The following is a 23,822-nucleotide window of genomic DNA, read 5'->3' as shown; positions in this document are numbered from 1 at the left end:
GGAGCGGCCTGCGCGTGCGCGGCGCGCGTGCGCCCGTTGGCGCCTGCGCAAGGCGTCCCCGGCGCCCCTCCGGTTCCGCTCTCCCCCGGCGCGGGCTGAATGGGCTTCTGGTCCACAACCCCCGGCGGGTGGTTGGCGGTTCCTCACCTCCGCGAGCGCCAGTGACTCGCCTTCCCTGGGCCAGAAACCCTCCGCCTGGGCCCGCGCAGGAGGAGCGAGCGGGGCCTCTGCGGGCAGCGGCGACCCCGCCGGCCTCGGTCTCTTTCCCTGGCGGCGGCATCTTCTACCGTAGGACAATATGTTCAAGAGAATGGCCGAATTTGGGCCTGACTCCGGCGGGAGAGTGAAGGTCAGTGCCCGGCCCCCGCCTCCCTCCGGGAGTGGCTCCGCCGCCCCGGCTCCTCCCTGCGCGGCGTGGGCAGGGCCCGCGCGTTTCCCTCTCGCGCCTTCTCGCCGCGGATTTGAACTGTGGTTTCCAGGCGGAGAGCGAGTTGAAGCTCCTGGGGGAAAACCTGTGTTTCATGGGGCCCCAGCTTCCCGGCGTCACCACCTCCCTTCCATCCCGGCCGAAAAGCAAACACAGTGGTGGCTTGGGGAAAGCCGGACATTGTTGCCCAGGAGACAAGCCCCTCGGAGGGCTGGGAAGCCCTGGCTTGGCGCTGCCGTCTTCTCGGGTCGCCGCTAAGCAGGGGGTGCCACCCACCTCCTTGTGAGGAGAGTAGCAGAAGCAAGTATTTGTTAAACGCTTCCCGCCTGCCAAGCACAGTGGCCAAAAGCTTCACCCGATTCTGATTCAGCCCTTACAGCGGATTGACAAGGGTGATAACCAAAGAACCGGGAGGTAGAAAGGTCAGAAAACTTGCCCAAGTTCATGGTGTTTCCAATGCCCCAAAGCTACAGCCAAGATATTAATCAGGACATTAATGCAAAGAACATTGCCTGGCAATAGGGAACATATATATTAGCTCCTTTTGTTTTTAGGTATAGAGCCTAACAAAGTTGAACACTGTGATACATTCCCCTCCCACTTTCTTAAATCCCCTGGCACATTAATTTTTAAGGCAGGACCAACATAACACTTATTTCTACCCCTTATGATTTTTATTTATCCTAGAAAGGACATTTTTCTTTAAAAAGAAATCACCCACTTTTGCGTCAATCTAGTTAGCATAGGTTTTTAGAGCCCTTATCTGTCATATTGTTTTCACATAATTTTAACTATAATATGGTGTTTATAACTATCATACACAGTGTTTAATATCACATAAAGTGGGGGTTCTTCGAAAATTTCAAAAGCTGCTGAAATTTAATGTAAGGGGAAAGAGATGGCCGGTAAATTCAAAAACATACACATTTTCCGAGACTTTTTGGGCAAGGTTTTGGACTGATAGGAAAGGACTACCAAACAAAGCGTTAAAACAGATTTTGGAGAAGAACTTTCTATACTTGTAATCATGTTAGGTTCTAAAAGTTTGTAAGTTTAAGTCCCAAGTGACTTGAGGAGAACATAGTCCTCAAATGCTTTCCAATGAAAACTGGTGTGAGTTAGTCATGTAAAGCTTTAAACCAGTGATTGTCAACCTTTTTCATCTCATGGCACACATAAACTAATTACTAAAATTCTGCTGCACACCAAAAATATATTTTTTGCCGATCTGACAAAAAAATAGGTAATAATTTTGATTCATTTGCACCAGACGACTTTTGTTGTGTTGGCTGTTGTCATTTTTTTATTTGACAATCTCTAAGAGAAAAGAGCTCAGTGCCCCTGACTAGTCAGGTATTGCGTGTTTTAAAAATTCTTGCAGCATGCCAGTTGAAAATTGCTGCTTTAAACTTAGGGACTTATTTCTTCTCCTTGCTGATTGTTATGAGGTCTTATAGGCATCTTTTTCCAATTTAGATAAATTTTATCAAGGTAGAAAGTCTGTTGACAGATGAGACCCCTTTTTATCATTGAGGAGCTCTGCAAGTTCCTTACCAACACCGTAACAGCCACGGGATCTGTTATCCACTCACCAAGTCAGTGCTTGTACTCATTCATTCAGGTCTCCAACCTGAGACCCCATCTGTGGTTGCCACAAAAGTGTCAGTAGCACTTACTGTGATTATTTAAGTTCTCATACAGTTTTTCTTCTTCTGGACTGGCTTTAAACTAATAGGCATTGGATTTATTTGTTAATTATTCAGCCACAATTAAAAGGTTTTCCATTTGTTCACTGCTTTTCCTCATTTCTTATTAATTATTGGTTACATTGGCACAGCACTTATCACATGTGGTAGAGCTTCCTCTTTGACCTTCAGATACATTCTTACTATTATTGAACAATTGGTCTGAAATTCATGTGTAACATTCAGCATTTTGTCTTCACTTGAAATTTTTTCTCTCTCTTCTCCATCATAATCTGTCAACACTCACTGCCTTTACACTTACCAGATGTGATAAGAAACATGTCCGTACATCTCAGAGCTGAGCACAAATGTAGCAAGCATGGCCATTGCCAGTGTTAAACTAGCATCAGTCGTCCAAGTGGTACTTAATCGTTATCTAGATCCAGCTGTAATATTTAATATTTTTATTTAGATTAATTTTTAAAAGCCTGTTCCAGCCTGGCCAGTGTTGCTCAGTGATTGAGCATCGCCTATGATCCAGGAGATCCTGGTTCAATTTCTGATCAGGGCAGGTGCCCAGGTTGTGGGCTCATCCCCAGTAGGGGGCGTGCAGGAGGCAGCCAATCATTGATTCTCTCATCATTGATGTTTCTCTCTCTCCCTCTCCCTTCCTCTCTCTGAAAGCAAAGATATATTTTTTAAAAAAAGCTCTTTCCTAAGCATTAATATTTTTGAAATTATAGGTTTGAATTGCTAGTTATAGTTATGGTTTTTCTAATACTGATTGAAGTAAACCCATAAATAATAAAATGAAAAATCTTTGCCCTTATTCTACCTAAAATCCTCTGCCAAGGTGCCTTTAATATTTGTACTGTGCTTTGGAAAACACTGCCATAAGCTTATAAGTACATTACCATCAGATGATTATAGTCAAAGTTGGTGATCTTTATTCCAGAGACTCGCTTTAAAGTTTGTGAATAAAGAGCCTTTTGTGTTTCTTTTCAGAAAAATTCTCAGTGTACTTTACATATTTTAAATAGACATTTTCAAAGTGGGAACATTGTAATTAATCTTGTGTTTAGTTATTTGTATTACTGTGAAATGAGGATAATTGTCTAAAATTGATTTATTGAGAAAAATCATGTTATAAACAAACTCTAGTTTTTTTTATTTTAATTTTCAATTACTGTTGACATATATTAGTTTCAACATAGCAATTAGATTTACAAAGTGATCACCTTGGTATATCTAGTACCCATCTCACACCATACATAGTACAGTATTGTTGACTGTATTCCCTATGCAGTACTTTATATCCCTATGACGGTTTTGTAGCTACCAGTTTGAACTTAATTTCTTCACCTTTTTCAGCACCTCTCCCCATCCCTATCCAATCTGGCAACCATCAAAATATTCTCTGTATCTATGAGTTTGTTTCTGTTTTGTTTATTTTGTTCTTTAGATTACACATATAGTTGAAATTATATGGTATTTGTCTGTCTCTGTCTGACTGATTTCATTTAGCATAATGCCCTCTAAGGTCCGTCCATGCTGTTGGAAATGGTAAGATTTCATTCTTTTTTATGGCTGAGTAATATTCTATTGTATATATTTACCACTTCTTTATCCAGTCATCTGTTGATGGACACTTAGGTTGCTTCTTTATCTTGACTATCTTAAATAATGCTACATTGAACATATGGATACATATCTCTTTTCCAGTTTGTCTCCTTATAGCTTTTAAAGTTTATTTTGTCTGGTATAAGTATTGCTACCTGGGCCTTTTTTGTTTGTTTGTTTCCATTTTCATGAAGTATCTTTTTTCATCCCTTTACTTTCAGTCTGTATATCTTTTGATCTTAAGTGAGTCTCTTGTATGCCTGCCTTTTTAAAAAATAAACATTTGAACTTTTGTTCTGTTTATTTGAGGAATGATACATTATTAATTGGTGTTTAAATTATTTTTCTTTTAGGGGGTTACTATCGTTAAACCAATAGTTTATGGCAACGTTGCTCGATATTTTGGAAAGAAAAGAGAAGAAGATGGGCATACCCATCAGTGGACAGTATATGTAAAACCCTATAGAAATGAGGTAGGCACAGTTTTTTCCTATAACTGTTTTGAAACTACAGTTTGTTTTGCTTGAAGGTAAATTGTAATGTTATTTTATGGTGACTTTCTGATTATAAAATTGGTCCTTTTTAGAAATATTACCCCCGAAAAATCAAAAGAATAAAGTGAGAGCTGTCATCTTCATATTGTTCAGTAGAAATCAAATTTACAAAAACTTTTCTAATTAAGTTACAGTAACAAGAACTATTCTATAACCACAGCACTTCTTCCAATCACCACATCTTAAGTTAGCCTAGTATTTAATCAGGTGTTTCAGGAACAGTAGTTAATTTTTAAGTGATAATTTGGTAATAAAACCATCAGAGAAGATGAAAGACAAAACTGCTATATAATCTGGCTGCTGGTAATTTTGTTTTGCTGCTGAATCTCTAGTGCCTTGAATGCAGCCAGTACATAGTAGGTATTCAACAGATCTTTATTGAATGAATAAACTGTTCCTCTATTTAAACCCTTCAAAGTCCACACACAAACTTGTATATGAATGTTCATAGCAGCATTATTCACAGTATCCAAAGAATGGAAACAACTCAGATGTCTTGAGTAAATAAAATGTGGCATATCCATGCAATAGAATATTACTAGGCAGTAAAACATTATGGTCAGAGAAAGAGACCAGACACAAAAACCACATATTCTATAATACTGTTTTTATAAAATGTCCAGAATAGGCAAATCCAGCTACTGAAAATAGATTAGAGGTTGCCATTGGGTGCGAGGAAGAAAGATTAAGGAATGAGTGCAAAGGGTATGGGGTTTCTTTCTTGTATGATTAAAATGTTCTAAAATTGATTATGTTGATGATTGTACAACTCTGTGAATACACTAAAAACCATTGAATGGTACATTTTAAATGGGTGAATTATGTGGTATGTGACTATCTCAATAAAGCGGTTATTTTAAAAAACAAACATTCAATGACTACCTATTGCCCTCATAAAGGTAAAACTATTTTATTTTAGAAGTCATGCTATGGCCTTTCCTTATCCTATCTCTGCAGCATTATTCCTTGTCTGTGTTTGCTTCATCATTTCCTTATACCCTACATTCTACCAATACTAAATTACTTTCAGTTTCCTAAAGGAGCACTCGTAAACCCCTTCATTCATTCCTTCCACCTACTCTAGTCTTACTGTTTCCTTAGTCTTAGTTCAAGTGTATTTTCTTATAACTACTTTTTTCTTTTTAAGTTTATTTTATTTTTATTTTTTAATCCTCACCTGAGGATATTTTTCCCATTGCTTTTCAGAAAGAGTGTAAGGGAGAGAGAGACAGAGAGAAACATCGATGTGAGAGAGACACATTGATTGGTTGCCTCCTGCACACATCCCGACCAGGGCCAGGGATCGAGCCTACAGCCAAGGTATGTGCCCTTGGTCGGATTTGAACCCAGTACCCTTCAGTCTGTGGCCACTCTAACCTCTGAGCCAAACCAGCTAGGACTAGAATTACTTTCTTGATCTCCAAAGACTGTTATGTTAGGTGCCCCTCCTACAGCCTTGTATCTCATGCCCTCAGTAACAAAGATTACACTGAAATGCTGATTTTCTTGTCTGCCCCCTACTTCACAGAGAGATCCTAAAGGCAGGACTCTATCATTTTGACATCTGGTACCCAATATTAGTTGTCACTCATGTTTGTAGGAAAAAAATGAATGTATTTCACAAAAAAGTCTTTCAAGATACTTATAAAAATTTGCCTCAGAAAAAATGTTCATACAGATGATGTGTTGTAGAATTGTGTACCTGAAACCTATATAATTTTGTTAACCAGTGTCACCCCAGTAAATTCAATAAAAAGGAGGGGGGATGTTCACAATATCATGTTAAGTAATGAAAGCAGCTATTAATATATCATTACAGTATGATTCCAATTTAAAAAAAAAATGTAGATAATAAGCACAAAAAATACCTGAAAGCAAATAAGAAGATTAATAAACATTACTATTGAGTGAGGCTTATTCTGTTTTGCATTTTCTTATTTTTCTGTAATGATATATTTTTGAAAAAGCCATGTTCGCTAGGAGAATCTCTTTTATGTGTCAGAACTAATGAATATGTTTTTGTGCTTCAAAATAAAACTAAGGAAAGGAGGAGTTTTATATCCGTTTTAGTTGCTTAGTTTAGTTGACTTTAGCTTTATATGATATAATTTTGTTCTTTGAAGTTCCGGTTCTTAAATTAGCTTTGGATTATATGGTTAAATATTTGAAGTGTACTGTTATTTTTATGGGGGGGAAATTGATTTAGAGTATTGTCTGTAGATAAATACAGAAAAATGATTTGCAAAACAAGTGAATTGATATGTATATTCTTATATATTATGAATTATGAAAGAATTCATCACAGGCTTCCTAGTTTAAAATAAAAAGCAAACCTCCTAGGTATAATTCATGTTGGTATGGGTTTTTTTAGAAAATTGGATTCCATAATATTTGAGGGCAAGTATATTTTATAAAATTAGATACATATGCTCTGTATGTCTCTCCTAGTTTTTATATGTAGATGGCAGAATTAATTAATTCCTCTGTATTTTAGGATATGTCCGCGTATGTGAAGAAAATTCAATTTAAGTTACATGAAAGCTATGGCAACCCTTTAAGAGGTACAGTAAAGTTTTTTCATTTATAATATACAAATTTAAAAAGAGCTAGGAAACTGCATCAGTAATTTACAATTGTAATTGTTTTATTTTTTCTCTTCTTCAGTTGTTACTAAGCCTCCGTATGAAATTACTGAAACAGGATGGGGTGAATTTGAAATAATCATCAAAATATTTTTTATTGATCCTAATGAAAGACCTGTGAGTAATGATAATTGAAAACATTAGATTTTTTTAGTAATTGTGAAAATGTAACAATATTTAATGAAGAGCGTATTATATGTTGACATTTTTATTCAGATATACTTTATGTACACTTATGGCATGGTGTATCTTGCCATGAGCTAAGATTTTTTATTTTTAAGTGATGTGCCTTCCAAAACTTATTTTTCGGTATAGAAAGAAGGAATGCAGTGTGAACATTTATTGGAAAAATATGAAAATCATGTGATTACTTCAGCAAAAATTTTATTTATTGATTGATTATTTTAGAGTGACAGAGGGGAAGAGGGAGAGAGAAAGAGAAATGTTAATTTGTCGTTCCACTTATTTATGCTTTTATTGGTTGCTTCTTGTATGTGCGCCGATCAGGGATCAAACCTGCCACTTTGGTGTATCTGGACGACGCTCCAACCAGCTGAGCTACCCGGCCAGGGCTACTACAGCAAAAATTTTAAATTCATTAGTTTCATTTGGTTATTAGTATTAAACAAGTTGAGTCCATGTGCTGTCTGAAATGGGAGTATCCAGTTTTTTATAGTTCAAAGCCCTAGAAACATTCTTTTTGCTTTTTCAAGCTGCCATCAGTACTACTAGCTTTACTTTCTATTTTATTCATGAATCCTTACTGATAATCACTGACTTTTTCATCTTTTGATCTCTTCTTTTTAGATTGTTGCTTGATAATTTAAAAAGTCCCTCAAACTTTTCACTTTGATCCCTCGGCAACTTTGTGAAGTTGGTGATATCCTCATTTTAGATATGAGAATTCTAAGGCTCAGAGATCAAGTCTCAAAAATACTGTTAGTTGTGGCAGAGCTAATTTTGAACCCAAGTATTTGCATTTAGTCCCCATACTCTTTCCATTACTCTTTCTTTTGATAAACCACTAAGCCTGTTTTTGTTTATTGATTGGTTGGTTGATTGATTTTTGAGAGAGGAAGGGGGAGAAAGAGAGAGAAACATCGATTCTTTGTTCCACTTATTTATGCATTCATTGGCTGCTGCTTATATGTGCCCTGACTGGGGATGGGACCTACAACCTTGGCATAAGCCTGTTTTATTTTTAAATCTATAGGGTCACAACTTAGTCATGGCTCTCTCATTTCACATTTTTGTGGCTGGTGTTTAGTTCATTTCAGGGCTTTAACAGTCATCACCATTAATTTTCATCTTGATAGATTTAAGCTCATTCCTCTAGCACCAAACATTTACACTTTAATTATTAGATTACGTTTTTAAAACTCTATGTGGTTTTAAAGGAGTTGAGTGTCACCTGGGCCAGGGGTTCATAGAATTAGTTTCTAACTGACTGCATCAGAAGTACTTGAGGCGTTTTTAAGAAATTCAAACTAAGAAGACTAATCCCTTGGAAAGTCCTCCCCTCCCCATCTATTTTCATTGAGTTTAGAGAGAGGAAGGGAGAGGGAAAGATAGAAACATCAATGATGAGAGGGAATAATTGATTGGCTTCCTCCTGCACGCCTCCCCTAGGGATCTCGCCTTGCAACCTGGGCATGTGCCCTGACTGTGACCTCCTGATGCTCAACCAAATGAGCCACACTGGCTGGGCTAAAGTTGGGTTTTTATGCCTAGAAATATCTCTGTAGCAAGTATAGGCATTTTCATTGCTCTAAAAATCAACAAACACAGCTCAAAATTGGAGACATCTGTCTTAAAAATTTTCATTGCCTATATCTGCATGAATGCCTCTGGTATTCTAAATAATAAATTTAGGGGAGGACAGTTTTATGATGTAGTTTTATATTTTTGTTAAATTATAAAAGTCAAACATGCACATGATTTTTAAAAAGTTTTTAAATATAAAAAGTATAAGTCTTTTGTATTAGTTTTCTAGAGCTGCCATAACAAAGTACCACAAACCAAGTGGCTAGACAACAGAAAGTTATTCACATAATTCTGGAAGCTAGAAGTTCAAAATCAAGGTGATGGCTATGCTGTCTCCAGAGCAGCTAGGGGAGGATCCTTTCTTGCCTCTTGTAGTTCCTGGTAGCCCCAGGCATCCTTAGCTTGCAGCAGCATAGCTTCATTCTCTGCTTTCATTGTCACATCACCTTTTTTTGTGTCTCTTCTTATGAGGACACTAGTCATATTGAATTTGGGCACACCCTCATGACTTCATCTTAATTCAATTACATCTGCAAAGACCCTATTACCAGGTAAGATCACATTCACCTGTACTGAGGTTTAAGACTTCAACTTTTGGGGGGGTCACAGTTCAACTCATAACATCATCTTTTGTCCCATAAATGGCCCTTTCTCCAGGAAAACCATAGTTCCTGTTTTCTGTTTCTCTCTAGAAATTACTCCTGTGTATTTCATATATTTAAATCCCTAAATTTGAATTTTTCCATTTTATTTTATTTTTTAAACATATCTTTATTGATTTCAAAGAGAGGAAAGGCGAGGGAGAGAGAGAGAGATAGAAACATCAACGATGAGAGAGTCATTGATCGAGCCCGCAACCGGGGCATGTGCCCTAACCGGGAACCAAACCCCGATCACCTGGATCCCAAGTCGACGCTCAACCGCTGAGTCACGCCCGGCCGGGCTGAATTTTTCCATTTTAGATGTGCCTATCAACTCCTAATGTTGACAAATGATCCTTTTTCTTCATCTTTTCGGGTTTCTTTTTTTCATTTTGCTGGAGGAATTTCTTCAGAAAGGATGCCTAAGAAATAAACTTTCAGAGCCATTGCTATCTGAAAATATCTTTATTTTTACTTCATATTGATTGTTTGAGTGAAAAAATTCTAGGTTCCACAGGAGGATATCTGTGAGCTCTTTTATCTGTGAGTGAAAGGAGAAGAAAGGAAGAGTAACAGGCCTATCCCCCCACAGCATTCTTTTTTTTTTTTTTAATATATCCCCATTGATTTCAGAGAGAGGAAGGGAGAGGGAGAGAGATAGAAACATCAATGATGAGAGAGTCACTGATTGGCTGCCTCCTGCACGGCCTCCACTGGGGTTCAAGCCCACAGCCGGGGCATGTGCTCTGACGGGGAATCAAACCAAGATCTGGATCATAAGCTGATGCTCAACCAATGAGCTATGGTAGGCTGGGCCCCCACAGCATTCTTGATTTCTACACCTGCCAACTTTGAGCTTGGATCCTCTCTGGAGCTCCACTGGGAGAGCTGGCTCCCACCTGTGATCAATTCTCTTCTTTACCTTTTCAGGTTGTGGATTTCCCTGTTACGGAATATCCATCCATGTAGTGTTATCTGCTTTCTGTCTGTTCCATAAATTTGTCAAACTATCTGCTTGAAATATGGCTTATGATTGATGCATGTTCATTAGAATGATTTTTGCTAAGTTTTGGAAAATTCTTTTAGGCCTCTGAATTGGTTTCTCCAACTTCAACATGAACTCATATTTAGCCAGCTGGGTTTTATTTTGCTCAAGTAATCACACATTGTGCTACAAAACTTTTCCTTTGATGTCTTACCATACCTGTTTTTAAGTATTTTGAAGACATGTTGCTCTTGCTAAAGTGAATTATCACTGACTTTGTTACTTATAGATCACCAAAGAAATTATCTTGCCCTCATTGAGCATTTTAATATTAGTCATTCCTTTTGAAAGTATCAAATCTTTTTCCCCATAGCAAATTTGTAAACTTTAATCTTCACAGAAAAACTGTCACAATCTAATTTCACTTGTGTTAAATGTAAAAGAATATGTTAATGATTTCCCAGTTTAATTTCCATAGCTGTATCTTATTTTATTTTTATATATAGTCACTCTCTTGAACATGAACTCAGATGTGGATGGATGGTAATATCTAATAGGAAAGTAAAAGTAAGAGAGTTTGAGTGATTTGCCACAGTAAGTTGTAGTTGAGACAAGATCCTGAATTTCGTATGTTTACTAATTCCAGTTTCTAATTCAGTTACAGAAATGACAGTGTTTCACAGTGATGAAGCTAACCATTGCACAGATGTGATGTCTTCTTTTATTTCACAGGTAACCCTGTATCATTTATTAAAGTTGTTTCAATCAGACACCAATGCAATGCTGGGGAAAAAGACAGTGGTTTCAGAGTTCTATGATGAAATGGTAAGAACATTTTATATCAAGAGTTTTAAAAGCATTTTAAATTATAGAACTTTGAAGTTATTTGGCCTTTTTTCATTTCATTCCATTAGATATTTCAAGATCCAACAGCAATGATGCAACAGTTATTAACAACATCTCGTCAGCTAACATTAGGAGCCTATAAGCATGAAACAGAATGTAAGTGTCATGAGTACATAATTAATCCTGAAAAATGATGTGTTATATAATGGTGAAAGGATTGTATGATTAGTGACTTTTAAATTTTTTTCTTTTTTTTTTAATCCTCACCCAAGGGTATTTTTTCCATTGCTTTTCAGAGAGAGTGTTGGGGGGGAGAGAGAGAGGGAGAGAGGGAGAGAAAAACATCAATTGGTTGCCTCCCGCAAACACCCTGACAGGGCAGGCAAGCCTGCAACTGAGGTAGGTCCGTGCCCTTGGCTGGAATCCAACCTGGGACCCTTTAGTCCACAGGCCAACATTCTAACCACTGAGCAAAACTGTCTAGGGCTAAATTTTTTTCTGATGCTATATATAAATAAATGTTTCAGTAGTTAAAAAATAAGATATAAGTATTACTATAGAAAATGTAAGAAGAATATTTTGAATGGTTTCTAAAGTAGGGCTAACTTTCAAAAAGGTAAAAGACAGCCTCTCACATTCTCTAAAGTACTTTTTGTCTTTTATTCCCTAATTACATTTAAGCACAGCTTTTTATTAATCTTGCTTAACCTGTTACTCATTTTCTGTTTACTAGTTTTGTGAAAAAACTTGCAGAATATAATTATACTTTTGTATTCTGTGAACTAGTTTATTTCTCTTTTTCTCTCAACCGATGTTATTTTACATAGTTTCAGATTAATACTAAGGTGGAGGGTACCAGAATGCCACACTGATACTCAGCCACGGTATATTTTCCCTCTAAGGTGACACTGGCCTCAGAATACCATGCATACTTCTCCATGCAGCTAATGCCCATTTGCAGTTGCCACTCAAGATGAAACCTAGTTGCCATCCTGTGTTAACATTTATGTCACCATTCATTCATTTGTTCTTTTGATCTTTTATATATTTGCCTACAATATGCAGTGATTCCCCTTTATATGCCAGGCATTGTTCTAAGTTCTGAGGATAGAGCGGTGTCCAAACCAGGCAAAGAGCCCTGTCCTCATGGAGCTTACATTCTAGTGGGAAGAAGACAGGTTTTAAATAAAACAATAAAGTAAGATAGTGAATGGGTGGCATGGAGACAAATAAAACAGGGGAGGGAGCATTTTTGGTGGGAAGAGATAATGATGATTGGAGTTTTAAATACCAGGTCACAGAATGCTTCCTGAGATTGTGGCATTTGAGTGAATGCCTAAAGGAGTAAAGAAGTGAGCCTTGAAACTGTCTGAGATAAGAATGTTATCTGGCTCTGGCTGGTGTGACTCAGTTGGTTGAACATAGTCCCATGAACGAAAAGGTCGAGGGTTTGATTCCCAGTTAGGGCACGTGCCCGGGTTGCAGGCTCAATCCCCAGTGTGGAGCATGCAGGAGGCAGCCAATAGATATTTCTCTCTCTCCCTCTCCTTCCCTCTCTTGTAAAAAAAAAATCCAAAAAAAAAAATCAGTAAAAACATATTTTTAAAGAAGAATGTTATCTGTAGAGGGAGTGACAAGGGCAAAAGCCCTGAGGTAAGAGTATGCAGGGCATATATGATGAACAGCAAAGAGGCCAGTGTGACTAGAGTTTAGTGAACAAGGGGACAAGGAGTGGGAGATGAGGCCAAAGAAGTTAATAGGGAACCAGATCATACAGAGGCTTGTGGGTAACTGTGAGGACTTTATTAAAGTGAAGAACGCATCAAGTCATTTGTGGGGTTTGAGCAGAAGAGTGAAAGTGTAAGACTGGCTTTTAAAAAGGTCAGCCCCACGGGCATGGCTCAGTGATTGAGCATCGACCTAGGATCGAGGAGATCACTGTTCATTTCCCGGTGAGGGCACATGCCTGGGTTGTGGGCCCAGTCCCTGGCAGGGGGTGTCCAGGAGGCAGCCAATCAATCACTCTCTCTTATCATTGAAGTTTCTATCTCTCTCTCTCTGTCTTCCTCTCTCTGAAATCAATAAAAATATATTTAAAATAAAAATAAAAAGATCAATTACCTTGGCTGCTGTGTCTGTAATAGACTCTTAAAGCAGAAAAGGAAAGAGGAGAGATGCTGTTTCAGTAGTCTAGATACAATAGAATGGTGGGTGGTACACAAGTGATAGCAGTGTAGTGTGCTGAGAAGGGGTCAGATTCTGGATCTATTTTAAAGAGAGATACAATAGGATTTGCTGATGGTTTGAATAAAAAGATGTAAGAGAAGCATGGGCCAGTGTGGCTTGGTTGGAGCATTGTCTTGTACACCGAGAGGTGGTGGGTTCAATTTCTAGTCAGGGAACGTACCCAGGTTGTGGGTTCGATCCCTGGTTGGGGCGCATGCAAGAGGCAACCATTAGATATTACGCACTCTCTCTCCCTCTTTGTAAAATCAATAATTTTTTTGTAAAGATGTGAGAGAAGATCAACAAAGAATTCCTTTTAAGGTTTTGTGTCCGAGGAACCAAAAAATTGTCATTGCTTTTTACAGAGATGGGCAAGTGTGAAAGGGGCAGGTTTTAGGGAAAGAGTAGTTAGGACTGCCCGAGCCGGTTGTGCTCAGTGGTTAGAGCATTGGCCTGCAGACTGAAGGGTCTCAGGTTCAATTCCGGCCAAGGGCACATACCTCGATTACAGGTTCAATACCCAGCCCGGTTGGGGCGTGTTCGGGAGGCAATTAACCAGTGTCTCTCACATCAATGCTTCTCTCTCCCACTCTCTCTGAAAAGCAATGGAAAAAAATATCCTTAGGTGAGGATTAAAAAAAAGAGTAGTTAGGAGTACAGTCTTGGACATGTTGGATGTAGGATGCCTGTAAGATATCTAAGTGGTTACATTGAGAAGACAGTTGCACCTAAAAGTCTGGAACTCAAGGAGAGTTCTAGGCTGAAGATAAAAATTTGGAAGTTAATAAACAGATGGATTTATAAATTATGACACCCAGTGGTACCATCAAAAGAGTGAGTGAAGACAGAAAAGAAGTCCAAGAACTGGGCCATGAGCACTACAATATTTAGAGATTTAAGGAGATGATCAGCAAAGGAAATAAAAAACAGTGAATATGGAGGAAGAAAAACTAGGTGCTTATAATGTCCTAAAGCCAAGTACAGAAAGTATATCAAGAAATAATCATTAGCCATGTCCAATAATGCTGATACGTCAAGATAGATGAGGGCCAAGAGATGGGCTATAGTAAGGTAGAGGACCTTGATGACCTTAACAGGAGCAGTTGAAGGAGAATAGTAAGGACAGATAGTAAGGAGCTGACGTGGATGAAGAGAGAATGAAATGAGAGAAACTGGAGACAGGCTCTGTGCACACCTCTGCCTTGAAACTTGCAGTGGTAGCAGAAGCAGGATATGGGGTCTTTAGAGTAGAGTGGTACTGGGGGAAATAAACTAGTATATTTGTAGGTTAAAAGAAGTGATGTGATTCAGTAAAAGAACGGTGGGGGATGAGAATGCAGGGGGGAAGGGAGTTGCTATGTAACCTTTATTGGTTATAGTAGTGTTTTGTTTGTATTTTTATGAAACCCATACCTACAAGTTAAAAGACCTGAATACTGATTATAATTTTGCCATTTGGTAGTCATTTAAAATTTAAAATCATACTCATTTAAAATTTTTATGCTTTACTTTCTGCATCTGCAAATATATTTACCTGGCCTACTTTGTTATGAACATAAAACAGATATGTATATGACCACTTTGAAAAGATAAAAAAGCACCTAATATCCTAATATGCTATTTTAATTTGTTACTGGTCATTTGTGCTCCATAGATCTTCTTTCTCCCATACCAAGAAATGGACCCAACTCATAGAGGAAACTTTTTTCTTAAAATTCAAGTGACCACATTTTTGTGTTTTCAACAAAACAAATTAACAAATCATTTTTGTATAATAAGTAGATACAAGCAATTAATGTGTTTTATAAAAAGGCTTTTCTGTAAATGTATTTTATGTGTTAACACTTATGTATGGAGCTGTATAACCTTGGGAAGTTTTTACTAGTACATTGCATGTTTTGAATTATATACACTTTATTTTCTTAGCAATATCAAATCATTAAGGAAAAAAATGATAATTGCAAAAGTGGTACTGGCGCAGTTGATAAGCTTTTGAGAGGAAAACTTATTTTAGATAATTGCTTCATAGCATTTATCAAAACAAATTCCAGTTTAATTAAAAATAATTAAATTTTTTTTTAAGTCAATCAATCTGTGTTTTAAAAATTTAGAGAAATGACTGTTCTGGCTGGGGAAGAATTTTTAAATTTGAGATGTTAAAGAAAGGGAAACCTGATTTTGTAAAAAATATTTAACTTCTGCATTTCAAAAGAGCAAAGAAGAAAAGTAAATTTGCAGAAAATATGAAAACCCTAAAATGGACAAATAAAATAGAAAAAATTTTAAACTTCAATTGATACATGAACAAAAGACACGTACAGATGAAAGAAGATATCACTAGTAAATAAAATGGGAAAATATTTAGCCCTGCTAATAATTTTAGAAATACAAACCAAACAATAATGGGTGACCATATGTGTATCAAATTAGCAAAAGGAATTTTTAATAGTAAGGATGTGGTGAACTTTGCATTCTCAAATTGTTTGTATGGGTATAAATTGCTTTAGCCTCATAGGAAAGCAATTTAGTAATGTTAATCAAAGGCCTAAAAAAGATATGTACACTTTCACCAATTTGAGGGCATTATATGCAATATTTGGTAATAATAAGATATCAGATTTATTGAGTGTTTACTATTTGTACTCTTCTAAATCTGCACATGTATAAAATTTAAATCTACAATAATTTTATTAGGTAACCTATTTTATAAAAGGAAACTGATGCATAGGGAGGTTAAGTTGCCACAAATCCAGCTAATTAGTGGTAGAGCCAGGACTGTATCCCAGGCTGTCCTCAGAACTTAGGCTCTAGAAACTTAGTAAAATTTTTAGATAGAGTAATATTCAGGATAGAGCTTGCTCTTTATGGAGCATATTAAAAGTTTATAAAGATATTTATACTAGTAAACCCATGGAAATTTACTTGAACACTAATGATGTAGCTTTTAATAGTAATAATTGCTTTTAGGAGGAATACTTTAAATGAACACTTAATGAGAGCTTACTGTGTACTAGACAAGCACTTTACATATCTTAACTTATTGGATATCATAATAACCATAGGAGGAAGGTACTACTATTAGCCCCATTTTGTAAGTAAAGACCCTAGAGCCACAAATCAGAGCCAGAGTTCGTACTCTTAACAATAAGCTGTTCTATCTCTGTGTAAAAGCCTTACAGTCTGTGCTTCAAACCAGTGAGTTATATTGGCTCTGAACAAATAATTATTCTTCTTTGGATTGATTTACTCCAAGTTGAGGCTTCATTTGGAAATTTAAAACAAATTTTATTTTTTAATATAAGCATTTAACATGTAGAAAGCCGAAAACTAGAACAAGATAAAGGAAGTTTAAACTGTTTCCCCCAGGATCTCATTGCTAGTTAACCTAGGTCTTCTTCCAGATATATACTGCCCTTTGCAGCCTTATGATTTGTCAAGGATAAAGTGTAACTAAAAGAATCTATGTCTATAGTGAATGCTCTTTCTGACAAATGAGTTAAATCAGGTCTTCCTGACTAGATTTAAGACAGACAGTCACACAGGACTACTTGTTGTTTCCAAATGTATATGTGCTATTTTCAGGGCCTGCTATGTCTACTTCATCTACCTAATTCCTTTCTCATTCTGTAAACCTTAGTTCAGATTTTACTACAGCCGTGAAGCTTTCCTTCATACACACATACCCTCCCCCCTTAGTATAAGTCCAGTCTTTTCATGGCTCCCTATGATTATCTTATGACATTATACTGCATTTTTCTTTCTTGTCCATCTCCTACCTCTGTACCCTAGCATCTAACAAAGTGTCTTTCATTCATTATGTTTTTTAATTGATGTGAGGAGGGAGCAAGGGAATAAATCATGAAAACCATGAAAAAATATTGTACTCATATCACAAATGACTAGTTTCTTTAATATATAAAGAGCTTCTACACATCATAAGAAAAGGCAGTAACCAATAACTAAAAAGCTTTTGCACAGCAAAGGAGACCATCAACAAAATGAAAAGGCAACCTAGTGAATGGGAGAATATACTGCAAATCATGTATCTGATAAGCGGTTAATATCCAAAATATATAAATAACTCATACAATTCAGTAGCTAAAAAAGCAAACAATTTAATTTAAAAATGAGCAGAAAATCTGAGTAGACATTTTCCCAAAGAAGGCATATAGATGATCAACAGGTACATGTAAAGATGTTCAACATCACTAATCATCAGGGAAACGCAAATCAAAACCACAATGAAATATCACCTCACACCTGTAAAAATGGCTGTTATCAAAAAAAGCATCAGCAGCATAAAAAAAAAAGACAAAGGGAAAAAATGGGGAAAAGGCATCTAACAGGTGTTGGCAAGGATATGGAAAAAAGGGAACCCTCGTGCAGTGTTGGTGGGATTATAAATTGCTTCAGCCACTGTGGAAAAACAGTATGGAGGTTTTTCAAAAACTTAGAACTATCATATGTTTCAGCAATTCTACTTCTGGGTATTTATCCAAAGAAAAGGAAAACACTAATTCAAAGAGATACATATACTGGCATGTTTATTGAAGCATTATTTACAGTACCCAAGATATGGAAACTACCTTAAGTGTCCATTGATAGATGAATGGCTAGAGAAGATATGGTATCTATATATACACAGTGGAATACTATTCAGCCATAAAAAAGAATGAAATTTTGCCATTTGTAACAACATGGATGGGCCTTGAGGGAATTATGTTAAGTGAAATAAGTCAGGGAAAGACAAAAACCGTATGATCTCACTTATATGAGGGATTAAAAAAAACAAGTTCCTAGATACAGAGAACAGATTGGTGGTTGCCATGGGGTATAGGGTAGGCAAAATGGGTGAAAGGGGTCAAAAAGTACAAACTTTTAAAAATTTTTATTTTTTAAAATTTTATTGATTTTTGGAGAGAGGAAGGAAGAGAGAGATAGAAACATCAATTTGTTGTTTTCCTTAAGCATTCATTGGTTGATTCTTGTGTGTGCCCTGACTGGGGAACTGAACCCACAACCTTGGCATATTGGGACTACTCTCCAACCAACTGAGCCACACCAGCCAGGGCTAATTTTATTTATTTATTTATTAAACATATCTTTATTGATTTCAGAGAAAGGAAGGGAGAGGGAAAGAGAGAGGTAGAAACACCAATGATAAGAGTCATTAATTGCTTGCCTCCTGCATGCCCCCCACTGGGGATCAATCCCGCAACCCAGGCATGTGCCTTGACTGGGAATTGAACCTGTATCTCCTGTATCATAGGTCGATGCTCAACTGCTGAGCCACGCCTGGCCAAGCTAACTTTATTTTTTAATTATAGTTTACATTCAGTACTATTTTGTATTAGTTTCAGGTGTAGAGCATAGAGGTAAGACAATCATATGCTTTATAAATATAAAATATTACCCTCAATATCTCTAGTACCCACCTGGCACCATACATAGTTATTACAATATTATTAACTATATTTTGTATGTCCTACTTTACATCTTCGTGAGGTAAAACTTTTTTTTTTATAGAGGTGAAAATAATTTTACAAATAAAAGCAATGAAAGAAATTACGTAGAAAAATACAGATTGTTTGGCAGTATAAATATTTACCTGTGTCACAAAATGTATCAGAAAAAGAAAGTCACCAGCAATGTGCAAAATAAGAAAACATTATTGCATGATTTTAATGTGCTAGATGCTTTACATATACATACAGTCTTCCCTTGGTATCCATGGGGCTTGCTTCTAGGACCCCCGGAGGATATGATAATCTGCTGATGCCCAAATACCTTGTATAAAATGGTGTGTTTGCATATTACCTGTGTATATTCCCCTGTACACTATAAATCATCTCTGGGTTACTTATAATACCTAATACAGTGTAAATGCTATGTGAATAGTTGTTGAACTGTATTGTTTAAGGAATAATAAGAAAAAAAAGTCTCTACATGTTTAGTGCAGATGTGGTCATCTAGCCTAACTACATAGTACACATTAGCAACACCATAACATTTTTACCCCAATATTTTTGTTCTACAGATGCAGAACCGTGGATACAAAGGGCCACCTGTATTGATTAATTCTCATAAATCCTCTGAGAGATACACAGTTTTAACTGTATCATGCAGAAAGATGAGATTGAGGGAGACTTAGAGATGTCAGCATTCAGCTAATAGGGGCCCAAGGGTGTATTTTAACTCAAGTTTTTCTGATTTCAAAGGGTTTTTTTTGTTTGTTTTTTAAATATATCTTTATTGATTTCAGAGAGAGGAAGGGAGAGGGGGAGAGAGAGAGAGAGAAACATCAGTGATGAGAGTCATTGATCTGCTGCCTCCTGCACGCCCCCGACTGGGGCCCTAGCCTGCAACCGGACATGTGCACTGACCGGGAATCGAACCCTGATCGCCTGGATCCTAAGTCGACGCTCAACCGCTGAGCCATGCCCTACTGGCCTCAAAGGGGTTTTTTTTCCTTCACTAAACCATGCTTCTTCCAATTGGAGATCCTCTCGTGCTATACTTAAAGCATATATACAACTGTGCTTTAATGGTCATCAGCAGCAATTACCTGAAATGTCCACAAGATGGAGATGTTGGGTGAAAGTAGGCATTTCTCTTTGTAAAACAATGCTACACTAAATGGAATATTTAAGTAGATGAATTCTGTTTTGCAGTAGTGATATTTTCTTTAGTAATTTGTTATATAGCCAGCTAGAATGTTTTAAGTATCATTTAATGTTCCTCTGTCATACTTGTAGTTAGTAGGGCTTTTTATATACCAGATAATATTCTAGATACTTTATATACATGAATTCGTTTAAAATCTCCTCAAAAAATAATATCCATTTTAGAAATGAGGAAATGAGGATAGAAATAATAAAGTATTCAGAGTGGCACAGCTAATAAATGGTAGAGCTGGAATTCAAACCTAGACACACACTGCTCTCCTTTTTGTTTTACCAGTGTGATTTCATTTATGTAAGTTTTACCTGTACATAAATGTAAGAACACTATATATTTAGTGTTCTTATTAGCTGGATGTCTTTTGAATTGTATGCCCTCTTATTTCTAAATTAACATGTATGTGGAGAAAAACGAAGATAGTATGTTATAAAATTTCAACTATTATTAGCTACAGAAAACATCTGGGATCCTCTCTTGGGAGTTCAGATTTTCTTACCCACACCCCTATGTGTAATGTTATATATCTTAAGTTGTCCACATTTCATCATGGAAACATTGACCTTGGGAAATGCTTTATATATTACTCTATGACATGTTAGACATGTAAGAAAAATGAAATATTTCAATAAAAATGTATGCTTTTCTTAGTTGCAGAACTTGAGGTGAAAACCAGAGAAAAATTAGAAGCTGCGAAGAAAAAAACAAGCTTTGAAATTGCAGAGCTTAAGGAGAGATTAAAAGCAAGTCGTGAAACTATAAATTGTTTAAAAAATGAAATCAGGAAACTTGAAGAAGATGATCAGACAAAAGAGATATAAGCAGTTCTGAAGAGAACGTGATAGAAAACTGAACAGAAAATCAGGTGGAGTGTAAAAGAGACGTGGACTGCAAATGCTTCTTAGAACTGCATACATACCATCGATTTCTCAGCAAGGGGGTCAAAGTACTTGTGCTTTTCAAGCAATAGTTAATGTGAAATATATGTACATAATAAACATGAGTGCTGTATAGGCATTTTATCAACCCATTTTAGGGTAATTAAACTTTTTAAAATTACATTGTATATATAGCTTATCCTTTTGACAGGCATCAAATTACATTATAAAATATAACTTATACATGTTTCGTACTTCCCTGGTAATTAGAATTAGTGGTAAAATTAATGTATATATTTAATTCCTTAAGTTCTTACCTGCCCTCATCCTGATTCTTTTGTATTTGATGTGCCAATAACCAGTAAGTACTCAATAAGTGGTTTACTGATCCTTCTGCTTCATTATGTGTTTCTTCCTTTCCCTTTGATGTTCCCAGAGCCCTCTCATTACAATTAATGTATCTTCATACTATTGTGATCACCCATCTCTTATTGGCATCCATTGTAGTATACAGAAGCTCTTTGATGGCAAAGATCGTATCTTCAGTAGTTCTGCCTAACAACCTCAGTGGTAGTTTCCACATAGAAAAGTTTAATCCCTCATGCATGTTCCAAAGACACATCGGAAGCACCTGTGCATCAGCTTCACATACTACCCCCAATTTCTCTACCATTTTCTCAAGCTCTCCTGTTCAAATCCACATGCTGAGCCCTCTACTTTCAGACTCACCTCCTGCAATTTGAACATTTAGTAGTACTTAATATTTAAGGCCATGTTGGCAGAACCATTTTGGCAACCTAGGGACAACAATAGGATAGTATTTTGAGAAATGTAACATTAACACCCTTGTCGGGTAGCTCAGTTGGTTAGTGTCGTTCCTATACACCAAGGTTGCAGGCTCCCATCTCCAGTCAGAAGCAACCAATGAATGCTTAAATAAGTGGAACAAAGTTGATGTTTCTCTCCCCATCCCTCTCCCCCCCCCCCCCCCCCCGCCAAATCAATTAAAAAAAAAAAAAGAAAACATTAAGTTACAAAGCTCCTAAAAATGGCAACCATGCCTTTACCTAATGCAGGGATCCTATATCCTGTGGTGTTATAACTAGCCATCTAGCACTAAGACACTTTCCTCCGTCTGCCCTGGTGGATTAGTTTTTTTACTTTGTCGCTTTATTTCTTAAGTTGTGGCATTTATAAACGTTATGGAGGTCGTGCAAAGGTCTTTGTGGTCTGAAGTTAATGCCAGGGACCCCCTGGGGGTTGGGGATAGCACTTCTAATTTTGCCAGGCATCATTCAGCTTTCTTCTACCTTTTATCCCAGTGCCTACAGTATAAGGTAGGGCCTGGGGATGGATCGGAAAAACTAATGGGGGAAGATACCCATTTCTGACTTTATGCATTGGTGGATATATGAGTTCAAAATCTGTCATCATGGCTCACTCTTACCCTGTCAGCTCTTACTTCTGTGCTGGCTTTAATCTAAGTAGGATCTCCCATGAGTATGCAGAGAGAACTCTCATAACTATAAAAAAAAAGACTGCCTTGGCTGGTGTGGCTCGGTTGAGCATTGTCTCATGCACTGAGAGGGTCACCAGCTCAATTCCCCGTCAAGGCACGTGCCCACGTTTTAGCCTCCATCCCCAGCGGGAGGCAGCCGATTGATGTTTCTCTCTCTCAAATCAATAAAAACATTGAAAAATAAAAAGACAACCGACTTTAAAAATTTATCTTCATTGTTGAAAGTATTACAGATATCCCCATTTTCCCCCCATTGATCCCTACCCCCAGGACTTCATCACCCTATTGTCTGTGTCCATGTGTTATGCATATATGCATATAAGTTCTTCGATTAATCTCTTCCCCCCCCAACTCCCACCCCTCTACCCCCACCCCCACCTTCCCACTGAGATTTATCAGTCTGTTCCATGCTTCTATGTCTCTGGATCTAGTCTGTTCCTCAGTCTGTTTTGTTTATTAGATTCCACCTATGAGTGAGATCATGTAAAACAATCAGGAAGAATCAGAAAACCTGAATAGGCTAATAACTGATGAAATTGAAGCAGCAATAAAAAAAACTCCCAGCAAACAAAAGCCCTGATCCGGATGGCTTCACAAGGGAGCTTTCTAATTCTGTAAGTTGTAGGGTTAGGTAGGTCATTAAAAATGTTTCTTGCTTTTTGAGGTAGGGCTATAGTGCCATGAACTTCCCTCCTAGGACTGCTTTCGCTGTGTCCCATAGATTTTGGGTTGTGTGTTCATTTTCATTTGTTTCCAGGAATTTTTTTTTTCTTTCTTGATCTTATTGGTAACCCATTCATTGTTTAATAACATGCTATTTTGCCTCCATGTGTTTAAATGTTTTTACTGTAATTGATTTCTGATTTCATGCTATTGTGATCTGAGATGCTTGATATGATTCAGTCTTCTTGAACTTGTAGAGACTGGTTTTGTGTCCTAACATGTGATCTGTCTTTGAGAATGACCCATGTGCACTTGAGAGGAATGTATATTCTGCGGCTTTGGGATGAAATGTTCTGTAAATGTCAATTAAATCCATCTGATCTAGTGTGTCATTTAGGGTCACTGTCTCTGTGTAAGGACCACCAATTTTAAAATGGGCAAATGATTGAATAGACATTTTTCCAAAGAAATACAAATGGAAAATAAATATGTAAGTAAGTAAATAGAACTACAAATGGAAAATAAATACATGAGGAGATGCTCAACATGATTAGTCATTAGGAAAATGCAAACCAGAAACATAAGATATGACTTCATACCCACTAGAATGGCTATAATTTTTTGTTAAAGATTGTTTTATTGATTTTTTTAGAGAGGAAGGAAGAGTGAGAGAGAGAAACACCAATGTGAGAGT

The 23,822-nt window shown here is 37.1% G+C and overlaps 1 protein-coding gene across 1 annotated transcript; it reads left to right on the top strand.

Annotated features, from left to right (window-relative positions):
• The first annotated feature begins 5 nt into the window (after window positions 1-5).
• YEATS4 (YEATS domain containing 4) lies at window positions 6-23,512 on the top strand. Its single transcript, XM_081128033.1, has 7 exons — window positions 6-349; window positions 4,086-4,205; window positions 6,781-6,847; window positions 6,951-7,045; window positions 11,051-11,143; window positions 11,233-11,320; window positions 20,720-23,512. Exons 1-7 carry the CDS (start codon window positions 299-301, stop codon window positions 20,887-20,889), a joined length of 684 nt encoding a protein of 227 aa, XP_080984159.1. The 5' UTR covers window positions 6-298; the 3' UTR covers window positions 20,890-23,512.
• The last annotated feature ends 310 nt before the right edge of the window (window positions 23,513-23,822 follow it).

Source organism: Miniopterus schreibersii (assembly GCF_964146895.1).
Source record: "Miniopterus schreibersii genome assembly, chromosome: 2".
In the NCBI taxonomy this organism is placed as follows: Eukaryota; Metazoa; Chordata; class Mammalia; order Chiroptera; family Miniopteridae; genus Miniopterus; species Miniopterus schreibersii.
The sequence above is the reverse complement of the archived record's forward strand: the minus strand, read 5'-3'. Positions and strand labels throughout refer to the sequence as shown.

Coding starts and splice junctions, on each gene's coding strand:
- YEATS4 (XM_081128033.1), top strand. CDS start 299: ATGTTCAAGAGAATGGCCGAATTTGGGCCTGACTCCGGCGGGAGAGTG. Junction 350..4,085: donor ACTCCGGCGGGAGAGTGAAG/GTCAGTGCCCGG, acceptor TTTTTCTTTTAG/GGGGTTACTATCGTTAAACC. Junction 11,321..20,719: donor CTATAAGCATGAAACAGAAT/GTAAGTGTCATG, acceptor TGCTTTTCTTAG/TTGCAGAACTTGAGGTGAAA.